General features: G+C 40.9%; 1 protein-coding gene and 1 long non-coding RNA gene across 11 annotated transcripts in view; one reads left to right on the top strand and one right to left on the bottom strand.

Annotated features, from left to right (window-relative positions):
* MAX (MYC associated factor X) overlaps positions 1 to 16,851 on the bottom strand; it is a 96,481-nt gene that overhangs the window by 76,393 nt on the left and 3,237 nt on the right. For 7 of the 9 annotated variants that reach the window (XM_055289085.2, XM_055289086.2, XM_055289087.2 and 4 more), the window contains one exon: positions 10,558 to 10,665. In XM_055289085.2, the coding sequence (XP_055145060.1) occupies positions 10,558 to 10,665 (108 nt within the window). Of the gene's footprint in view, positions 1 to 593; positions 1,157 to 10,557; positions 10,666 to 16,851 lie in introns of those variants that run through there. The other 2 variants (XM_055289094.2, XM_055289092.2) reach the window with 1 other exon arrangement.
* Positions 6,784 to 12,700, top strand: LOC129487767 (uncharacterized). Of its 2 annotated transcripts, XR_008659457.2 has the most exons (3): positions 6,784 to 7,497; positions 10,482 to 12,288; positions 12,574 to 12,700. It is a non-coding gene; the product is annotated as an uncharacterized lncRNA (long non-coding RNA). The 2 variants fall into 2 exon arrangements; XR_010122099.1 differs by having other exon boundaries at positions 10,482 to 12,700.

Below are 16,851 nucleotides of genomic sequence, written 5' to 3'. Positions count from 1 at the left end.
CTCCCAAGGCAGTAAGCAGACAGAGGGAAGGCCAACCCTCTCAAGCAGAGGCACCCAATGTCAGACCTCTGCTTTTGAACAGCATCCACCCACCCCACACATCATGGTAAGAACTGACTACATATGTCACAAAAGGCCTCAAACCCAAAAGACTTGGATTCTAAATAGAACCGTTTAAGGCCCCAAATGACTACTGAAGTTGTTAGCATTGATGCTTCAGATGAAGTCCAAGGTTATTAAATCTCATTTAAGGCAATGGTTCTCAAAAATTTTCAATGTAAGGCAAGAGTTCCAAACATTTCTGGAGTTATAAATTTTATCACAGTAACTTGGATTTCTCTAAAAATTCAAGTTGTTTTAGAAAGTGTGTGGGGAGAGGTGAGGAAAAGAATAGTAGTGCTAGATTGTTAACATTAGGAACACCACTGCCCTTCCCTAGGGTCCCAGTGCTGATGTGAGAAACAATAATCTTAACTCTACTAAACACTGTTCCTCTTCAGTGCCAAAAACAGATGCCAGTGGGCTGATGTTACAGCTGTCTTGTTTCCCTAAGAACCAAAATGCCATATCTGGAGGGATGAAAAAAGAGGTACTGCTGGACTCAACAACTCACATCTGTTTTATTTTGTACTAGTTATTTTAGAGAAAATGAAACCATTTATTTTCTGAAAAGTGTGTAAGTTTTACACATACGAAGGTAAGGGGAGGGCCCAGGGCTAAACTGGTGTACGTTTCCATGTGAATAAGCCATCTTTTGAAAACCAAAATGAAAGAACATGCACAATAAATTTGGATCCACATTAAACTAGTTCATTCAAAAATGGAACCCCATCAATGCCAGCAAAGGAGGCTGGAAGGTTGTAAGGCCAGAGTCAGCACAGACCCGTGGCTCCTTGAAGGCTTCCTGCTGCCAGGGCCTCCCCAGCCACAGGACCATTTTGCTGATTACCAGGGAAAGGCAGAGCTATCAGCTCTCAAGCAGCTTAATTAAAGCCAGGAGTAAGACATTTGTGTAAGGACTCAAAACAATCATTTTTTAAATCTTGCATTCTTTTTTCTTGTGTACTTAGTAGCTTGAAATGAAGGTGTGGCATTTCTGCATCAAACTTTGACGATGAAGGACAGGAGTACACAATTTCCAAAAGAGGAAATAGAGCTAGTAAATAAACATGTGGAAAAGCAGTTAATTTCACAAGTAATAAATAGAACACAAAATTACTAACTTTTGTTTACTGAATTAGTTACCCTCTTCCAAAAAAAAAAATTCCAGTGATAATGAAACTGGTACTCTCAAAACACTACCAAAAGACTACTCTTTAGAATTTGCTTGAAAAAAAGAAAGAAATGGAAGAAAGAGGACATAAAAACAATCCTCTTGGAAAGCATTTTGGCAACACACGGAAAAAGGTCAGATGCTCACACCCCTCAACCCAGAAATCCAACTTCTTGGAATCTATGGAAATGGCTACATATACAGAGATGTCCATATTATAATTATAAATTTTAAATTTTAAAAACTGAATGCAACCCCAATTGCCCAAAAGGAACATGCCTAATGACTAAACATGAGCACACTGTATGACCTGGGGAAAAAATATATTATGTAAAAGCAGCAAGCTATAAATAGTACTTTCCCTGTGGGAAGCATGTAGATGAAGAGACCAGGAAGGAATACACAAATTGATAACACTATATTTCCTTGCTTCTTAGACTCCATCAATAAATCCATGGATTGAACAATAGCAGCTTTTGGGGAGAAAAAAAAGGAGGCAGGTTTCTTTTCACATCCACTTTAAGATGATGTCTAATTTTAGTCACATTAAATGGGGCGGGGGGGTACGGAGAGTCTATTTTTGGATTATACTATCTGATCTGATAGTCACTAGCCACATGTGGCTAATAAACACTTGAAATGTGAGTACTCTGAATTGAGATGTGCTGTTAAGTTGAATTTTAAGACTTAGTGAATGAATAATTTTAAATATATTGATTACATGTTGAGATCATACTTATTTTTGAATATTAGGCTAAATAAATTATATTATTCAAATTTTCACCTGTTTAACTTTTTAATTGGCTCTACTCGAAAATTTAATTGTATTTAAGTTATATTTAAAATGCATTTGTGACTCATGCTAAATTTCTGTTGGGCAGCATTTGTCATAGCCAAAGGGAAGGCTGTAGTTGTGTTAGAGGAAAGAGGGATTCATGTTTTTTCTTCTTCCCATTTTTCTAAAGTTTTTGCATTTTGTTGGAGAAAAAAAAAAAAATGCTAAAGGCAAGGCCTAGTAATCAATCTCTATCCTTCCGAATCTCAAGATGCGAAAAATGTTAGGGGTGAAGAGCTCTCTAGTACTCTTGGGGGAGTGAGACCTCTCCCATTCTGTATGACAGTCTCCCAGAAGGAATAATTAGATTTCTGCCCTACAGGAGCATACCATTTAGTTAGGTGATAAGATAATCACAGAAATTAGGGAGACTGAGAAGAGGTCCCACAAAAGGCCACAGAGGTTAAAGGGAGAGTTCTAAGGGTGGGGCAGTATTTGATATTGGCCTCTAAGGCAAGGAGCTGGAGACTGAGGGAAGGGGGGAACTCAGGCAGGAAATAGAAGACAGACTGCAGGTAGGCCTTGTGAGCAGGGCTCATCAATATGGAACCCCCAAGTCACCTGGGCAGTGTGGCTGGGGTTGGACCTTAAGAAAAACAAAGAACTCAGATAAGCTGAGAATGAAATTCCTGGGCAAACAGAAGAGGGGTTGATATGGTTTGGCTGTGTCCCTACCCAAATCTCACCTTGAATTTAACTCCCACAATTCCCATGTGTTGTGGGAGGAACCTAGTGAGTGGTAATTGAATCATGGGGGTTGGTCTTTCCCATGTTATTCTTGTGACAGTGAGTAAGTTTCACGAGAGCTGATGGTTTTAAAAACAGCAGTTTCCCTGCACAAGCTCTCTTAGCCTGCTGCCATCCATGTAAAACGTGACTTGCTTCTCCTTGCCTTCCACCATGATTGTGAGGCCTCCCCCGCCATATTGAACTGTAAGTCATTAAACCTCTTTCTTTTGTAAATTGCCCAGTCTCAGGTATGTCTTTATCAGCAGCATGAAAATGGACTAAATGCAGTAAATTGGTACCAGTAGAGTAGGGCACTGCTAAAAAGATACCTGAAAATGTGGAAGCAACTTTGGAACTAGGTAACAGGCAGAGGTTGGAACAACCTGAAGGGCTCAGAAGAAGACAGAAAAATGTGGGAAAGTTTCAAACGTCCTAAGGACTTGTTGAATGGCTTTGCCCAAAATGCTGATAATGATATGGGCAATAAAGTCCAGGCTGAGGTGGTCTCAGATGGAGATGAGGAACTTGTTGAGAAGTAGAGCAAAGGTGACCCTGTTATGTTTCAGTAAAGAGACTGGCAGCATTTTGCCCCTACCCTAGAGATATGTGGAACTTTGAACTTCACAGAGATGATTTAGGGTATCTGGAGGAAGAAATTTCTAAGCAGCAAAGCATTCAAGAGGTGACTTGGGTGCTGTAAAAGGCATTTAGTTTTATAAGAGAAGCAGAGCATAAAAGTTCAGAAAATTTGTAGCCTGACCATGTGCTAGAAAAGAAAATCCCATTTCCTGAGAAGAAATTCAAGCTGGCCGCACAGATTTGCATAAGTAATGAGGAGCCGAATGTTAATCCCCAAGACAATGGGGAAAATGTCTCCAGGGCATGTCAGAGATCTTCACAGCAGCTGTTCCCATAACAGGCTCAGAGGCCTAGGAGGAAAAACTGGTCTTGTGGGCTCGGCCCAGGGTCCCCATGTTGTATGCAGCCTAGGGACTTAGTGCCCTGCATCCTGGCCACTCCAGTCGTGGCTGAAAGGGCCCAATGCAGAGCTCAGGTTGTGGCTTCAGAGGGTGCAAACCCCAACCCTTGGCAGCTTCCACATGGTATTGAGCCTGAGAATGCACAGAAGTCAAGAATTGGGGTTTGGGAACCTCTGCCTAGATTTCAGAGGATGGAGTATGGAAACACCTGTGTGTCCAGGAGGAAGTTTGCTTAAAGGACAGGGCCCTCATGGAGGACCTCTGCTAGGGCAGTGCAGACAGGAAATGTGGGGTCAGAGCCCCCACACCGAGTCTCTACTGGGGCACTCTCTAGTGGAGCTGTGAGAAGAGTGCCACCATCCTGCAGACCCCAGAATGGTAGATCCACTGACAGCTTGCACTGTGCACCTGGAAAAGCTGCAGACACTCAATGCCAGCCTGTGAAAGCAGCCAGGAAGGAGGCTGCACCTTGCAAAGCCACAAGGGTAGAGCTATGCAAGACCAAGGGAACCCACCTCTTCTGTCAGCATGACCTCTATGTGAGACATGGAGTCAAAGGAGATCATTATAGGGTTTTTAGATTTGACTGCCCTGCTGGATTTTGGACTTGCATGAGGCCTGTAGCCCCCTTTTTTGACCAATTTCTCCCATTTGGAATGGCTGTATTTATCCAATGCCTGTACCCCCATTCTATCTAGGAAGTAACTAACTTGCTTTTGATTTTACAGGCTCATAGGCAGAAAGGACTTGTCTTGTCCCAGATGAGACTTTGCACTGTGGACTTCTGAGTTAATACTGAAATGAGTTAAGACTTTTGGGGACTGTTGACAAGGCACGATTGGTTTTGAAATGTGAGGACATGAGATTTGGGAGGGGCCAGGAGCAGAATAACATAGTTTGGTTGTGTCTCCACCCAAATCTCATCTTGAATTGTAACTCCCATAATTCCCATGTGTCGTGGAAGGAACTCAGTGGGAGGTAATTGAATCACAGGGACAGGTCTTTCCCATGCTGTTCTCATGATAGTGAATGAGTCTTGCAAGATCTGATGGTTTTAAAAACAGGAGCTTCCCTGCACAAGCTCTCTCTCTTTGCCTGCTGCCATCCATGTAAGACATGACTTGTTCCTCCTTGCCTTCCGCCATGATTGTGAGGCTTCCTTCCAGCCATGTGAACTGTAAGTCCACTAAACCTCCTTCTTTTGTAAATTGCCCAATCTCAGGTATGTCTTTATCAGCAGCATGAAAATGGACTAATACAAGGGTGTACAGTACCTGGAAGGTTAATGTTAGGAAGGAGGCGAAAAAGCAGGTAGGCAAGCTGGGTACCTTATTTACAGAACACGGAATACCAGTCCTTACCTAAATGGGCAATGAAAAGCCCTTGGAGGTTTTCAGCAGCATGCAAATAATTTATAAGAAATTAAATGCATTTATAATTGCTGAGCCTGGAGCCTAAGGGAGACTTGGGCAACTATGGGCAACAATTTAAGATGTAGAAACTTTAAAAAGATAATTGCCCAAGTTGGAGTCTGGCTAGCTAATATAACCTTAATGAGTAATGAGGAGAAGTGGATAGGGCTGTAGTTTACATTTCATTTAAAAGACAATCCCCCCAGTGGCTCAGATATGCTATAGACATAGGTTACCGAATGAACTGTCAGCCTTAAAAGCATCAACAGGAATGAGCCATCTCTCAAAATAATGTGGCCAGGTTGATGGGGGATTCCTCCCCTCAGTTAATAAATATTCACTATGCTCCCTACTATGTGCAGGCACTGAGGGAAGAAATATAACCAAAAGGAGACACTTTCCCTGCCTTCATGGTACTTATTGTAGTGTAGTGCCAGCAGACAGTCATTGAATAATCACACAAATATATGTAAAACCACATATATTAAGTATAATATATAAATGTGTGTACATAAAAGTATAAATGCTATGAGAGCCTTTATCCTTAAGAATCATGTTCCCTGCCATAAGGGAACTATTAGTATTTGGTTTCAACATCTACCTGTTAAGAAAACTAGATTTTAATGGAAATGAAACTGAGATTAACTCAATGTAAAGCTCTTATCTGATGCTCAGCATGTTATCTCATTATTGTTAATTGTTAGATGTAATCCTCTTTCCCAACAAGAGAGCAAGACCCTCAAGGGTAGACACCATCTATTATGTCTTTTAACCTCTACAGCACTTACAAAGTCTCACTTATATAGTTGAGCACATAATGTTGACTGTTGCTGTTTTCTTTAATGGCTGAGCAAGCCTGCTGTTTCCTCTGGCTCTCTCTCTCCACCACAATTTACTGAGAACGTACTATGTGCCAGAATCTGTGATAGGAACTGACAGAGGCAGTGCCCTCAAATTCTCACCTCAAAATCAAGAAATTCTGTTTTTCTTTATTTTCATTTGAAGTTATATTCTCTCTCTTCAACACAGCTCTCCCCATAAGGGAGAAATGCAGAGCTCCACTGCCTGAGAGAGCAATGAGTTTGATAACAACAGGCACTGAGGGAGAGACTTAAAAGATGAGAAATTACTATAAACCACTGTAGAGCTACAAATGGCAATGATGAAAACAACCTACTGCTAAAGCCATCCATGATAAAGAGACAGTGTGATTGGTTATAATCATTCTGGCTCAGGTACTGGGGCTTATGAGATGGAGGACAGAATTATACTCCCATGTAAAGGCTGGCTATCAGGTCTTGCCCCCCAACATAAATACGGGGAGCTTAGTGCCAGTGAACCATTGTGTAACACTCCCTAGTACCCAAGCAAGGACACTTAAATAATACTTTCTGTAAAAGTAACATCTCTGTAAAAAAAAAAAAAAGGGGAGGGGCCCATAGTTGATCTTGCCCTTACTCCATTATTCTGGTTGGCTGGCTGATGGTTCTAATTCCATCCTATTGTTCCCAGTGGAACAACAGTGGAACTCCATGTACAGTTGAGAAACTGCAAGGAACACAAAAGACTCAAACAACAGAGTTCAAGGGTCTACTTGCTAACTCTGAGACCTACAGCAAAACCCAAATGAACCACCAACTGTAATGGTCTATTTTCTTGGGCTCAGAGCAACTATGTGAACTCAGAAGGAAATTATAGGCTTTAAATGATCCTTAATACCCTGCATTTCAGTGTTACCTACATACGCCACCTCAGAGGATAGCATTTCTGTAGTAGCCGTGGTATGACACACTGCCAAGATTAATAGGCCTATCCAGGGGAAGCTCCCAGGACAATGACAAGATACAAGTATTTAAGCAAGATTTCTTTAAAATATCCTTAAACTGCTTACCCATATGGTACTGGAAAAAGATGGAACTTGGCAACTGGCAATCTTGAGTTCTAGCCCCTGTCCTGCTACAGATGGGATAGTGATCTTGAGCCTGTTAACAACACTGACAGGAGCAACAGCAGTAATAACTGTCAAATAACAGTACCATACCTTATACAACTGCTGTGTGGATTTAATTTTACATTGCAATACAATGTCAATTATTACTGATTTTTTTTCTCAAGAAAAAGATAATTCTTATTTATTTATTTTTTTTTGAGACAGGGTCTCATTCTATCACCCAGGCTGGAGTGGTGCCATCACAGTTCACTGCAGCCTGGACCTCCCAAACTCAAGTGATCCTCCCACCACAGCCTCCCAAGTAGCCTGGACTACAGGTAAGCACCACCACGCCCGACTAATTTTTGCATTTTTTGTAGAGATGCAGTTTTGCCATGTTGCTTAGGTTGGTCTCAAACGCCTGGGTTCAAGCGATCCACCTGCCTGTCTCCCAAAGTGCTGGTATTACAGGCATCAGCCACCATGCCCAGCCAACCATTTTTAAAAATGTTTAATTTACAGCAGAAATACAGAAAACAAAGGGTAAATAAGAGTTTGGGTCCCACATTTAAAGCTTTCTTTCTTTTTTACACAAGTATCCCCCATTATTGTTTAGGATCCAATTCAATTAACATATTGCTTTCTCTTTAAAAAACAAAAGGCTTAGGACACATATGACAGATAATCCAAATGCTAAGGGAGAAGTCAGCTGAATCATAAAGATGCTTAAGTCAAAGGAGACTGGAACATAGAGAGACCCAAATAAAAGGCTTTCCCTTTAAGAATCTAAGTTTCCCAAAACTCACATGGTAAAATAATCATCTCATGATTATTTACATAATGTCATAACCTTAATTACCACAATCTAAGAATAAACCTATTTCCTTTGGTTCAAATACCACACTTAAAAAAAACGCCAGGTTTAGTGAGAACTCATAAGTCTGAGGGACCAAAATATTGTTAGACTCATGGCACCTATGAAACAGCGCTGGCAGCTTGCTTTTTAAAGAGGAAGAAGTTGAGAGCTTAGACATTTCCTTCATTCACTGTCAGTAGGACATATTTGGATTATAACACAGGATAGGAGGATTCTGAAATTAGAATGGTATCTTATAAATTCTCAAATTGGGGTTTCGTTGACTGGCTCTAGAATCTGGTTCCCCTGGACCACTCCTCTCTCCCAGTCCTGCTACTTTTCTGCCGGCATCTCCTGCCACCATCCCTTCACTCATTCCACTCTAGCCACTCTGGCCTCTTTGTTTTCCCTGCCTGGCCCAGGAATGCTTACAGGTTCCTGTCTCAGTGCTACCACACTTGCCTTCCCTCTGCCTGGAATGCTCATTACCAGACAGATGCACTATTCTTTGCTTCACTTTGTTCAAAGCTTTGCTAAAATGTCACCTTGCCAGCAACACTCTTCTTCTCTGCCATAATTAAAATTGCAACTCTTCTTCCCTGTTTTTCTCATTGGTACTTACCTGACATAATACATATATTTTAAATTCTTACTTCATTTTTTAATCATTTCCTCATCAGAGCAAGAGCTCCGTTATTGTCTGTTTCGTTTACTGCTTTATTCCCAGTATCTAGGATAGTGCCTGGCATGTAGTAGACCCTCAGTAAGTATGTGTTGAACGGCATGAATGAATAAATAAATGAGCCACAACAAATGACAAACTATTCCATTTGTAAGACTACCAAATTCAAACCTTCAACTTCCTTGAAGAAAGAAAGGAGAAAATAGCATTTAGAATAATGTAATTATAAGGAGTTAAGGAAGAATGTTACGGCATTGTAAAACAGGCTGGATAAGGAAAAGGTATAGTTGTGATCCTATGACCCACCTCTCCCAATGTATTCAAACTTAAGAATGCCTAAGAATCATCTGACTGCTTGTTATAAATACAGATTCCTAGGCTTCCCTCCAGAAAGGCTGATTCAGTAGTGAATCTGATGTGGGTGGTCCGCAACTCACCCCTTGAGAAACATTGCCCCAGTGCCACTCCTGGTTAGATGTGAGACTTAGGAGAAGGCAGCTCTTGTCCATATAGTTTACCAAAGCAATTTTAATTGATACTATGGTACAGGAATAAGCACCAACTGTCAACAGGTCAAAGAAGCCTAAGAGATAATCTTTGGCATGTGTTTACTTTGACTAAAGGGGTGAGTCTGTCTCTAGTCATAAACATTTCCGTGGTACTTAGTGTTGTACCCAGGAAGGTTGTTATTCCAGGTAAGTACCTTGGTTTAAGGTCATTAAATCAAGTCCACACTAAGTAGGCTTAACCCATGGCAAATTCTGGTTTTGCAATACCAGGTATGCACATGGCCTGTTTTGTTCTTTATGAAGGTCAGACCTTCTCCATGTTTCCGCCACATGGAATGCCACACCTTAGATAAAGTATAGAGGCTATAACTTACCAGAGTGACAATATAAAAAATGAAAGCATAAGGGTTCCAAATTTGATCTTGGATAACCAAACAAATCCAGGACCCCCACCACAGAACTAAATCAAAGTGCACCCAAAAGCAAAGATTATTCTTAACAGAATAGTTCCTTCTTTATAAAACACTGAATCACTAAAGCAAAAACATAGGTCCTCTTCCCAGCTTGCCAGTTATTCCAATGAATTGCTGCAGACAACTACACTCTCTGTCAAGGATGGAACTAGCCGTGCAGATGTTTTCTCCAAATTCCAGGGAGTGACCCTAACCCATAGGCTTTTACTCAAAGCTTCTAATTTTGTTTTTCAAATGTAGAAACAGCCGGTGCCTAGCCCTCCAGGGAAAACGCTAGGTTCCAGAAGGGAGTGGGGAAGAATGGTTATTTTTTTCTATTTCACATGAACATGTCTCTTCACTCAAGTCTTTTGTCCCACAGCTTAAAATGCTCTTTATACGCCTTGGAAATAACAATTATTGGGGCTAGAAAATCAATGGTGCCCAGGTTGTTTTTCACATACATTACATACATTTCTGCAAGTGCTCATTTACAATAAGTATTAACTTTGAACCATAGGAAAGAAATTCTCATGGAGGTCTAGGGTATTAATGACCTCTGGAATCTTTACTGTTATCCCAAACGAACTCTGGGCCACTCTTTAGACTATAGTGTATAGTTATAATTTCTAGAATTTATTACAAATAATATAGATTTTGAAAGATAACTCCTACCGTTATCTCACAAATAGCTCCATTATATCTGACATATTTTGTTAAGGATAAACTGGAGTAGGTAAGGTGTGCAGTGATCCTCCAAACAGTAAAAAAATAAGGCAACCATGCTACCTGAATATCTCTGACTACATTTCCTTCCCAATAGGTGAGTGCTCTGCTAAGCTCCACAACAAGTTCCAAGCTAGTAGTGGCCAGCTACTCAGCCTTCTCAGGAAACTCACCTTCTCTCCTTGGAGTGATGGGACTGAGTCCCGCAAACTGTGAAAGCTGTCTTTGATGTGGTCCCTACGTTTCCGTTCCAGTGCATTATGATGAGCCCGTTTGTCAGCCTAGAAAAATGGGAGAAAGAACATATTAGGAATGTCACTCCTTTTGCTTGGTACAAGGTGGGTGGGGTACAGCCTGGAAGTACACGCTGTCAGCACTGTCCCTGGCGAGTGGCCTGGGAAGGATTTCTCGAGGTGGGCAGTTAGGAGTCTCCAGAATTAGGATCTGCTAAAGGGGGAGAAAGGGGTGAGCAACGCTTGCGACAGGAACATCCAAAGTAGCTCGATGCATCCAGCTCATGCATAAGTAAAATAAAAGTTATTCGGGGGGACAAAGTGTGACTCTGCTGTAACATCAGTGGTCCCCCCCCAACTTGCTTATGTGACAGAAGAGCCACCAGTCTGTGGTTAGGAAGTGACTAGAGAAAGCTCCAGTGGCCCCTTCTTAAGATGTGATCACCTCCACTGTAAGAGATTCCCCAGATGGGCGTCCAGGGGAAGAAAGAGTTAAGTCACTGGTGCTTCTTTAATGTGAAACCATCGCCGTGAGTCCCAAGCCCACTAAAAGGCACTAGTTTAAGACCTTCTCACCAAATCATACAATAGAAACTAAAACCTCTATAAAACCTAGATGCATGAATCTGAGATCATTATGACAGAGCTGATAAGATGACAAATGAATTCTGAGTTCTTGTTTTTTAAAAGTAGATCCAAGGTGCTATCCTGCCAAGGGCTTTCTTGCACACAGGCAGTGCCAGACAGGCAGTTCTTAGAGGACACAACTTCTGACACCACATACTCAGAATAAATTCCCTCAAGTACCTGTGGCAGGTCAGGCTAATTTGGCAGTATCTAAATATCCAAGTCAAAGTCTTAGCCTGCTTGGAATCACAAAGAACAGTCAACTGGAGATGGACCAAAACTGCCAACACCAAGTCAGGAATGGCAAAATGCTCTGGCTTCAGGCAGAAGAGAGCGCTGGAGAGCATGGTAAGAGCACTTCAGCAGGTCCCCATGAGAGGGGTCTCCCCTCCAAATGGAACACAAACAACCCAAAGCAAGAAGAACTTCATCGCACCTACACTCTAGGAATTATGGAAATTATGCTCTGAATATTCACCTTGAATGCACAAGGTTGCACTGAGCTAACCTAGAGAGCCAGTCTGTACATGGGAAGTTCAGGTAGCTTAAATCTATACACACAGAGGGCCAGAAATTCAAAAAATGGAACAAGAGTAAATAACTTGGCTTAGCACAAGAATAATGCTGCCTCACATGAATCCTTGTACTAGAGAAGATGTACAGACAAAAATCTATCAAGAGTTGTGAGAATGAAAGGACTTGAAATTCTCCTGTTATTTAATCCTAAAAGTCCTAGTCATTACAGAGGAAGAGGAGGCTGGGAGCACCTGTGGTCATCTGAGTTACTTCCTGGTCTCTTAAACATAATACCTCACCTACAGCTCTGTTGAAATGGACATGTGGTTCCCATGACAACCATGGTTCTCCATAGCATATCTCTCTTTTGGGGGCAGATGCCTGGAGCACTGCTAAAGTTGTCCTAATCTTGTTAAGTCTGGATTCACTGTAAAATGAATGTTTACTGAACTATAGTGACATATGAAATATTATGGAGAAGCTGAGAGGATAGTCAAGTTTGGAACACCACATAACCTGAGGCTAGAGGTAGGTACTCTGTATCATACAACTTTAGAGCAAAATTTATAGATGCCTTCTAACAGTAGCATGAAATAGCGCGACAGAATTAAACCTATTTAAGTATCTAGTCCTTTTGAACTTACTGTTGTTCCCTCTGATCATCTACATAAAGATAAGTTAGGCTGGGACTATACCTAAGGAGCTTAAAGGCCAAGAGACAACATTTGGCATGTGTCTGCCGCTCCTGTTTGCTATATACTACCTAAGGTGGTTTATTTACATGCAAATTAATCGCCCATCTTTGGTCTCCAGAGCAGCCCAAGATACTCCTGTCTACTAAATCACCCTGATTCTTGGCCCTCCTCCCAGCTGAGAGCTATGCACCAGAATTACCCACAATCCCTCTTGTTGATACAAATAAAATTCTAATTGTCTGTTTTCTTTCTGGGAGAGCCCTGCAAATCTCAAACGGCTAGAATGAAGTTGCACTTGGTTTCACGTGGCCCTGCACTAAAGAGGTGGAGCTAAGTATAATCTAATACCAAAATCATCCCCACAATACACTACCCCCTCCCATTCACTGAGCTCTGAAAGGACTCAAATGGACAAGTCTCTCGGTTAGAGGATTGTAAGTGAACTTGGCTGTAGATCATGAGCAGAAATCTTGGCTTCTCATCTGGGGAGCCAGCCAAGTTTGAGAAGTTGGCTCAACAAGGAAAGGCAGCAATCCACTGCCTAGTAGAAAGCCTGGGCTGGGGACTGTTGTTCTCAAAGTAGTGGATGGAATTTCTGTAGTGGTTCCAGGCCCAATTTAACTAGCAGAAGAGTGGAATCTTAGACCAATCCCTGCTGCCATGTCCATCCCTGAGCTACTAGTGGAGTCAATTTTAAATTTCTCAGAGACAATGGCAAGGATGTATTTTTCTCTTCCCCAAGCTCGATTTGAAAGAGCAAGTTAAGCCGGGCGCGGTGGCTCAAGCCTGTAATCCCAGCACTTTGGGAGGCCGAGGCGGGCGGATCACGAGGTCAGGAGATCGAGACCACGGTGAAACCCCGTCTCTACTAAAAATACAAAAAATTAGCCGGGCGCAGTGGCGGGCGCCTGTAGTCCCAGCTACTCAGGAGGCTGAGGCAGGAGAATGGCGTGAACCTGGGAGGCGGAGCTTGCAGTGAGCCGATATGGTGCCACTGCACTCCAGCCTGGGCGACAGAGCGAGACTCTGTCTCAAAAAAAAAAAAAAAAAAAAAAAAAAAAGAAAGAGCAAGTTAAAAACATGCAGAACTAACAAGCCTAATTCCAGGCAACTCTGAATTAAATGTTTTCACTAATGTTTTGAAAGAGCACACGAAAAACAGAAAAACCTTTACACAAGGCTGAGAATTCTCTGTGGGAAACATTTCCAAACCACAGATCCACCCAGACAGATAACACTGCCCGCGCCTCATCCCCACCCCCATTGGAGGACTAGTTTGCAGGCTTTATCACTACCTTGTTAACTGGCAACCCTTTTTGAGAGGGCCAAGATTTCAGAGTTGAAGAAGAAAAACTGGGTGAAGACTCCCAGTGTAAGGCATCTAATATCCACCCACAAATGCAAAACTGGTTTTAAAAAACAGGGCCAAACAATTGTCTTGAACAAATAAAACTCTACTCAGATGAGCCTGTACTGAGAATGATGTTCAATAATGAAAACGAATGGTATGGAAAGCCCCCTTGTGGAATTAATTTGGCCCTATTCTAGGAGACCACGGAGGTATTCTTGGACTGTACAGCAGGCTCCCAAATATCTCCCCTACACATCCTATGGGAACAGCGGCTGGATGCTGCCCACTCTTCTAGTATGCTGGATTTGTACATCTGGATGTCTGCCAGAAAACCCTTCCTCCAGGGCATCCCTAACAGAAATACTAAGGGGCTATGCAGTGGTCCACAGATGCTCAACAGAAACTCCCGCACCAAATCACTTCCAGCTTTGACATCTCTGCCAAAGTTTTTATTCAGCCTCTCAGTTATATTTCTACCCAACTTTCCACACTGGTAGCCAGAATAAAAATCTTCACCTACAATTTGTCCATCTTTGACACTACCAAGCACGTATATCTTAAGTGTTGTTAGATGTTGAAGGCAAACATTATTTTGTTAGCCAAGAAGTTGCTACGTTGGCAAGAAGTCATCTAGGCTAAGGAGGTCTGTTCAAAATTGAGGGAAATCTCTTAAAATTATTTTCTTCCAACTTACTGCACAGAGACTGCATCTTTGTTCAAGGCATCACATCAGTCAGTAATCTTATTTCCTCCAAGTTCTAGGCAAATAGCATGGGGAAATAAATGCTTCATTATTCCAGGATGCACAAGGTTCTCCAGAACAATGCCATGTCTTGCAGGCTACCTGACAGCTAACCCCACCTATAAGGGGAATCATCTCAATTCTAATACAGAAAATTCTTAGCATATAGTGAATTAGTTGCCCACTAAATATTTACTACCTTTACAAAATGTGAAGGTTGTATTTTAGAGGGAAGCTTGTGTTGCTTATGATTCTTATCAAGCTATTCTTTAATTGAGACTAAGGACACGAGAATACACAGACCCAAAAATCTCATCTCTCTCTATTTCTTACTTCTGATAGATAAGAACAAGACAGGATAAAGCTCAATTTCTAAGCAACTTAAAATACTCATTTAATCAAACCAAAAATTATAACATAAAATAATGGGCAGGTAGGATGGGATAAACTCACCAAGCTCCCTAAGAGAAAGACATGGATTGCAATTTTCCAATACCTGTCCTGCTTGTAGCTGATTGCCTGGTATACATTTCCAACATTATCTAATGTATGTATTTGTTTTCAAACTTTTTTCTTTTGGTGCCTAAAAGAACTGGCAAATGCTATAATCCAAACAAGGCCTCATACTATAGCCATTTCAGAGAAGGATGCCTTGGTCAGGAAATTTTAATTAAAAACCAAGCTGAATTCTTTGACCAACTATTTCACCATTACTGGCATCTTAGAAAAATTCTTTTAGACATAAGAACAACTTTTACTCTAACACAGGCACATTTAGGAACTAACTCTGGCATTTCTGTTATCACTGTCAACAACTCTAAGCAGAGAAAAAGTACATGCATTGTGCAGCACTTTTGCCATGCAACTGACTGCAGGTAAAACAGACAGTAGTTTACTGAGTGAATTCCAATCTCGGAGGCTACCAAGCTCGTTCTCTTCTGAATATTCCTAAAGAAGCAAAGAGCTCTGAGAAGTTAAAAATATTTCATACCAGAAAGGTCCAGAAGTGGAATTGCACAAATCTGTTTTCAAACCCCTAACAGGTATACTGCAACTGCAACTCACTCAGGTGCCATCAAGGATGGTCGCTGGAAAAAACCTTGCATTTCCTGACCAACACACTAACCCATATATTTCTTGTACACTTTCACTCTTTGCTAAAGAAACTTCCCAAACAGAAATAAAGCAAAAGGAAGCCCTTGCAATATAATATACCTGTCCCAGAAATTTATCTTTAAAATGCAACCTCTTCCCTCCAAAATATAATAAAAATAACATCAGTGGGATTTTGCAATGTATTCAGTTTAGTAATAAGAATACTCTTTGGGGTTACTTCCTTTAATAAAGCTTACTGGTCATTGGAGAAGCTGTTTTCCGTTTGTACTGAAGCAATAGAAAAAAATATTTGCCCAATCAGTTTCACTTTCTGTTAGTTAGCCTAACTTCCTAACTCTGTTCTCAGTATCTTACATTTCTCATGTAGTAAGGCCTAGATATTGTAGTGACATTATAAAACATACATGAACGTTTTTATATTAGGATCCACAGAACCTTTTTCAAATAACTTTTTCAACTTCTTCTGTAGTCCTAAATACCTATTTGGTTGTTCACAGTCCACATTTTTTTTAAACCTTTTTTCTAAGGCAAAACTTAAGAATAGCTCCCTCTTAAATTTTAAATATATTTATTATCTAATATTAAATATAGAGAAGTAAGCAGATGCATTCACAGAGGGGAAAAAATGGAATCCTTTTTACCCTACACAGTCACAATAGTTGTTTAATATACTACAAAATTTGTCTATAACACATCTGCTTTTTCTCTCCATGCTGTTGTAATTACATTGTGCAGAGTAATACTTAGAAATCTCAACAAATAGATGTGTTAAATTAAAAACAAAGTGTCAAACCAACTTCCCTTGCCTACCCCCCAAAATCAAAAGGAAAAATCCTAGGCACCTTAATAGCAAACTAAAAACATCTAGACAAAACAATGAGATTAGCATTCCAGGAAAGCAGAAATATTGTAATAATTTAATAAACAAATTTATATCAACAATCATATGGATGAAAATTTTGAAAAGCAGAAGGCTTTCAAGAACTGTGAGCCAAAATTTCACCAAAAAAAAAAAAAACACAACTTTCTCTTACTGGGAAGTCAGTATAATTTCAATTCAAAGGATGATTCTGCAAAGGAAGGCTAAACAATCCTTACCCTCCAACTCTGATCAAGACCTGGCACAGATTTTACAACTGGAGACTTTCAGGGAAAAAAAAAGTTTTCAACAGACTAGGCCCCAAACA

Source organism: Symphalangus syndactylus, chromosome 8 (assembly GCF_028878055.3).
Source record: "Symphalangus syndactylus isolate Jambi chromosome 8, NHGRI_mSymSyn1-v2.1_pri, whole genome shotgun sequence".
Classification (NCBI taxonomy): Eukaryota; Metazoa; Chordata; class Mammalia; order Primates; family Hylobatidae; genus Symphalangus; species Symphalangus syndactylus.
This window is presented reverse-complemented; position numbering and strand designations above follow the sequence as displayed.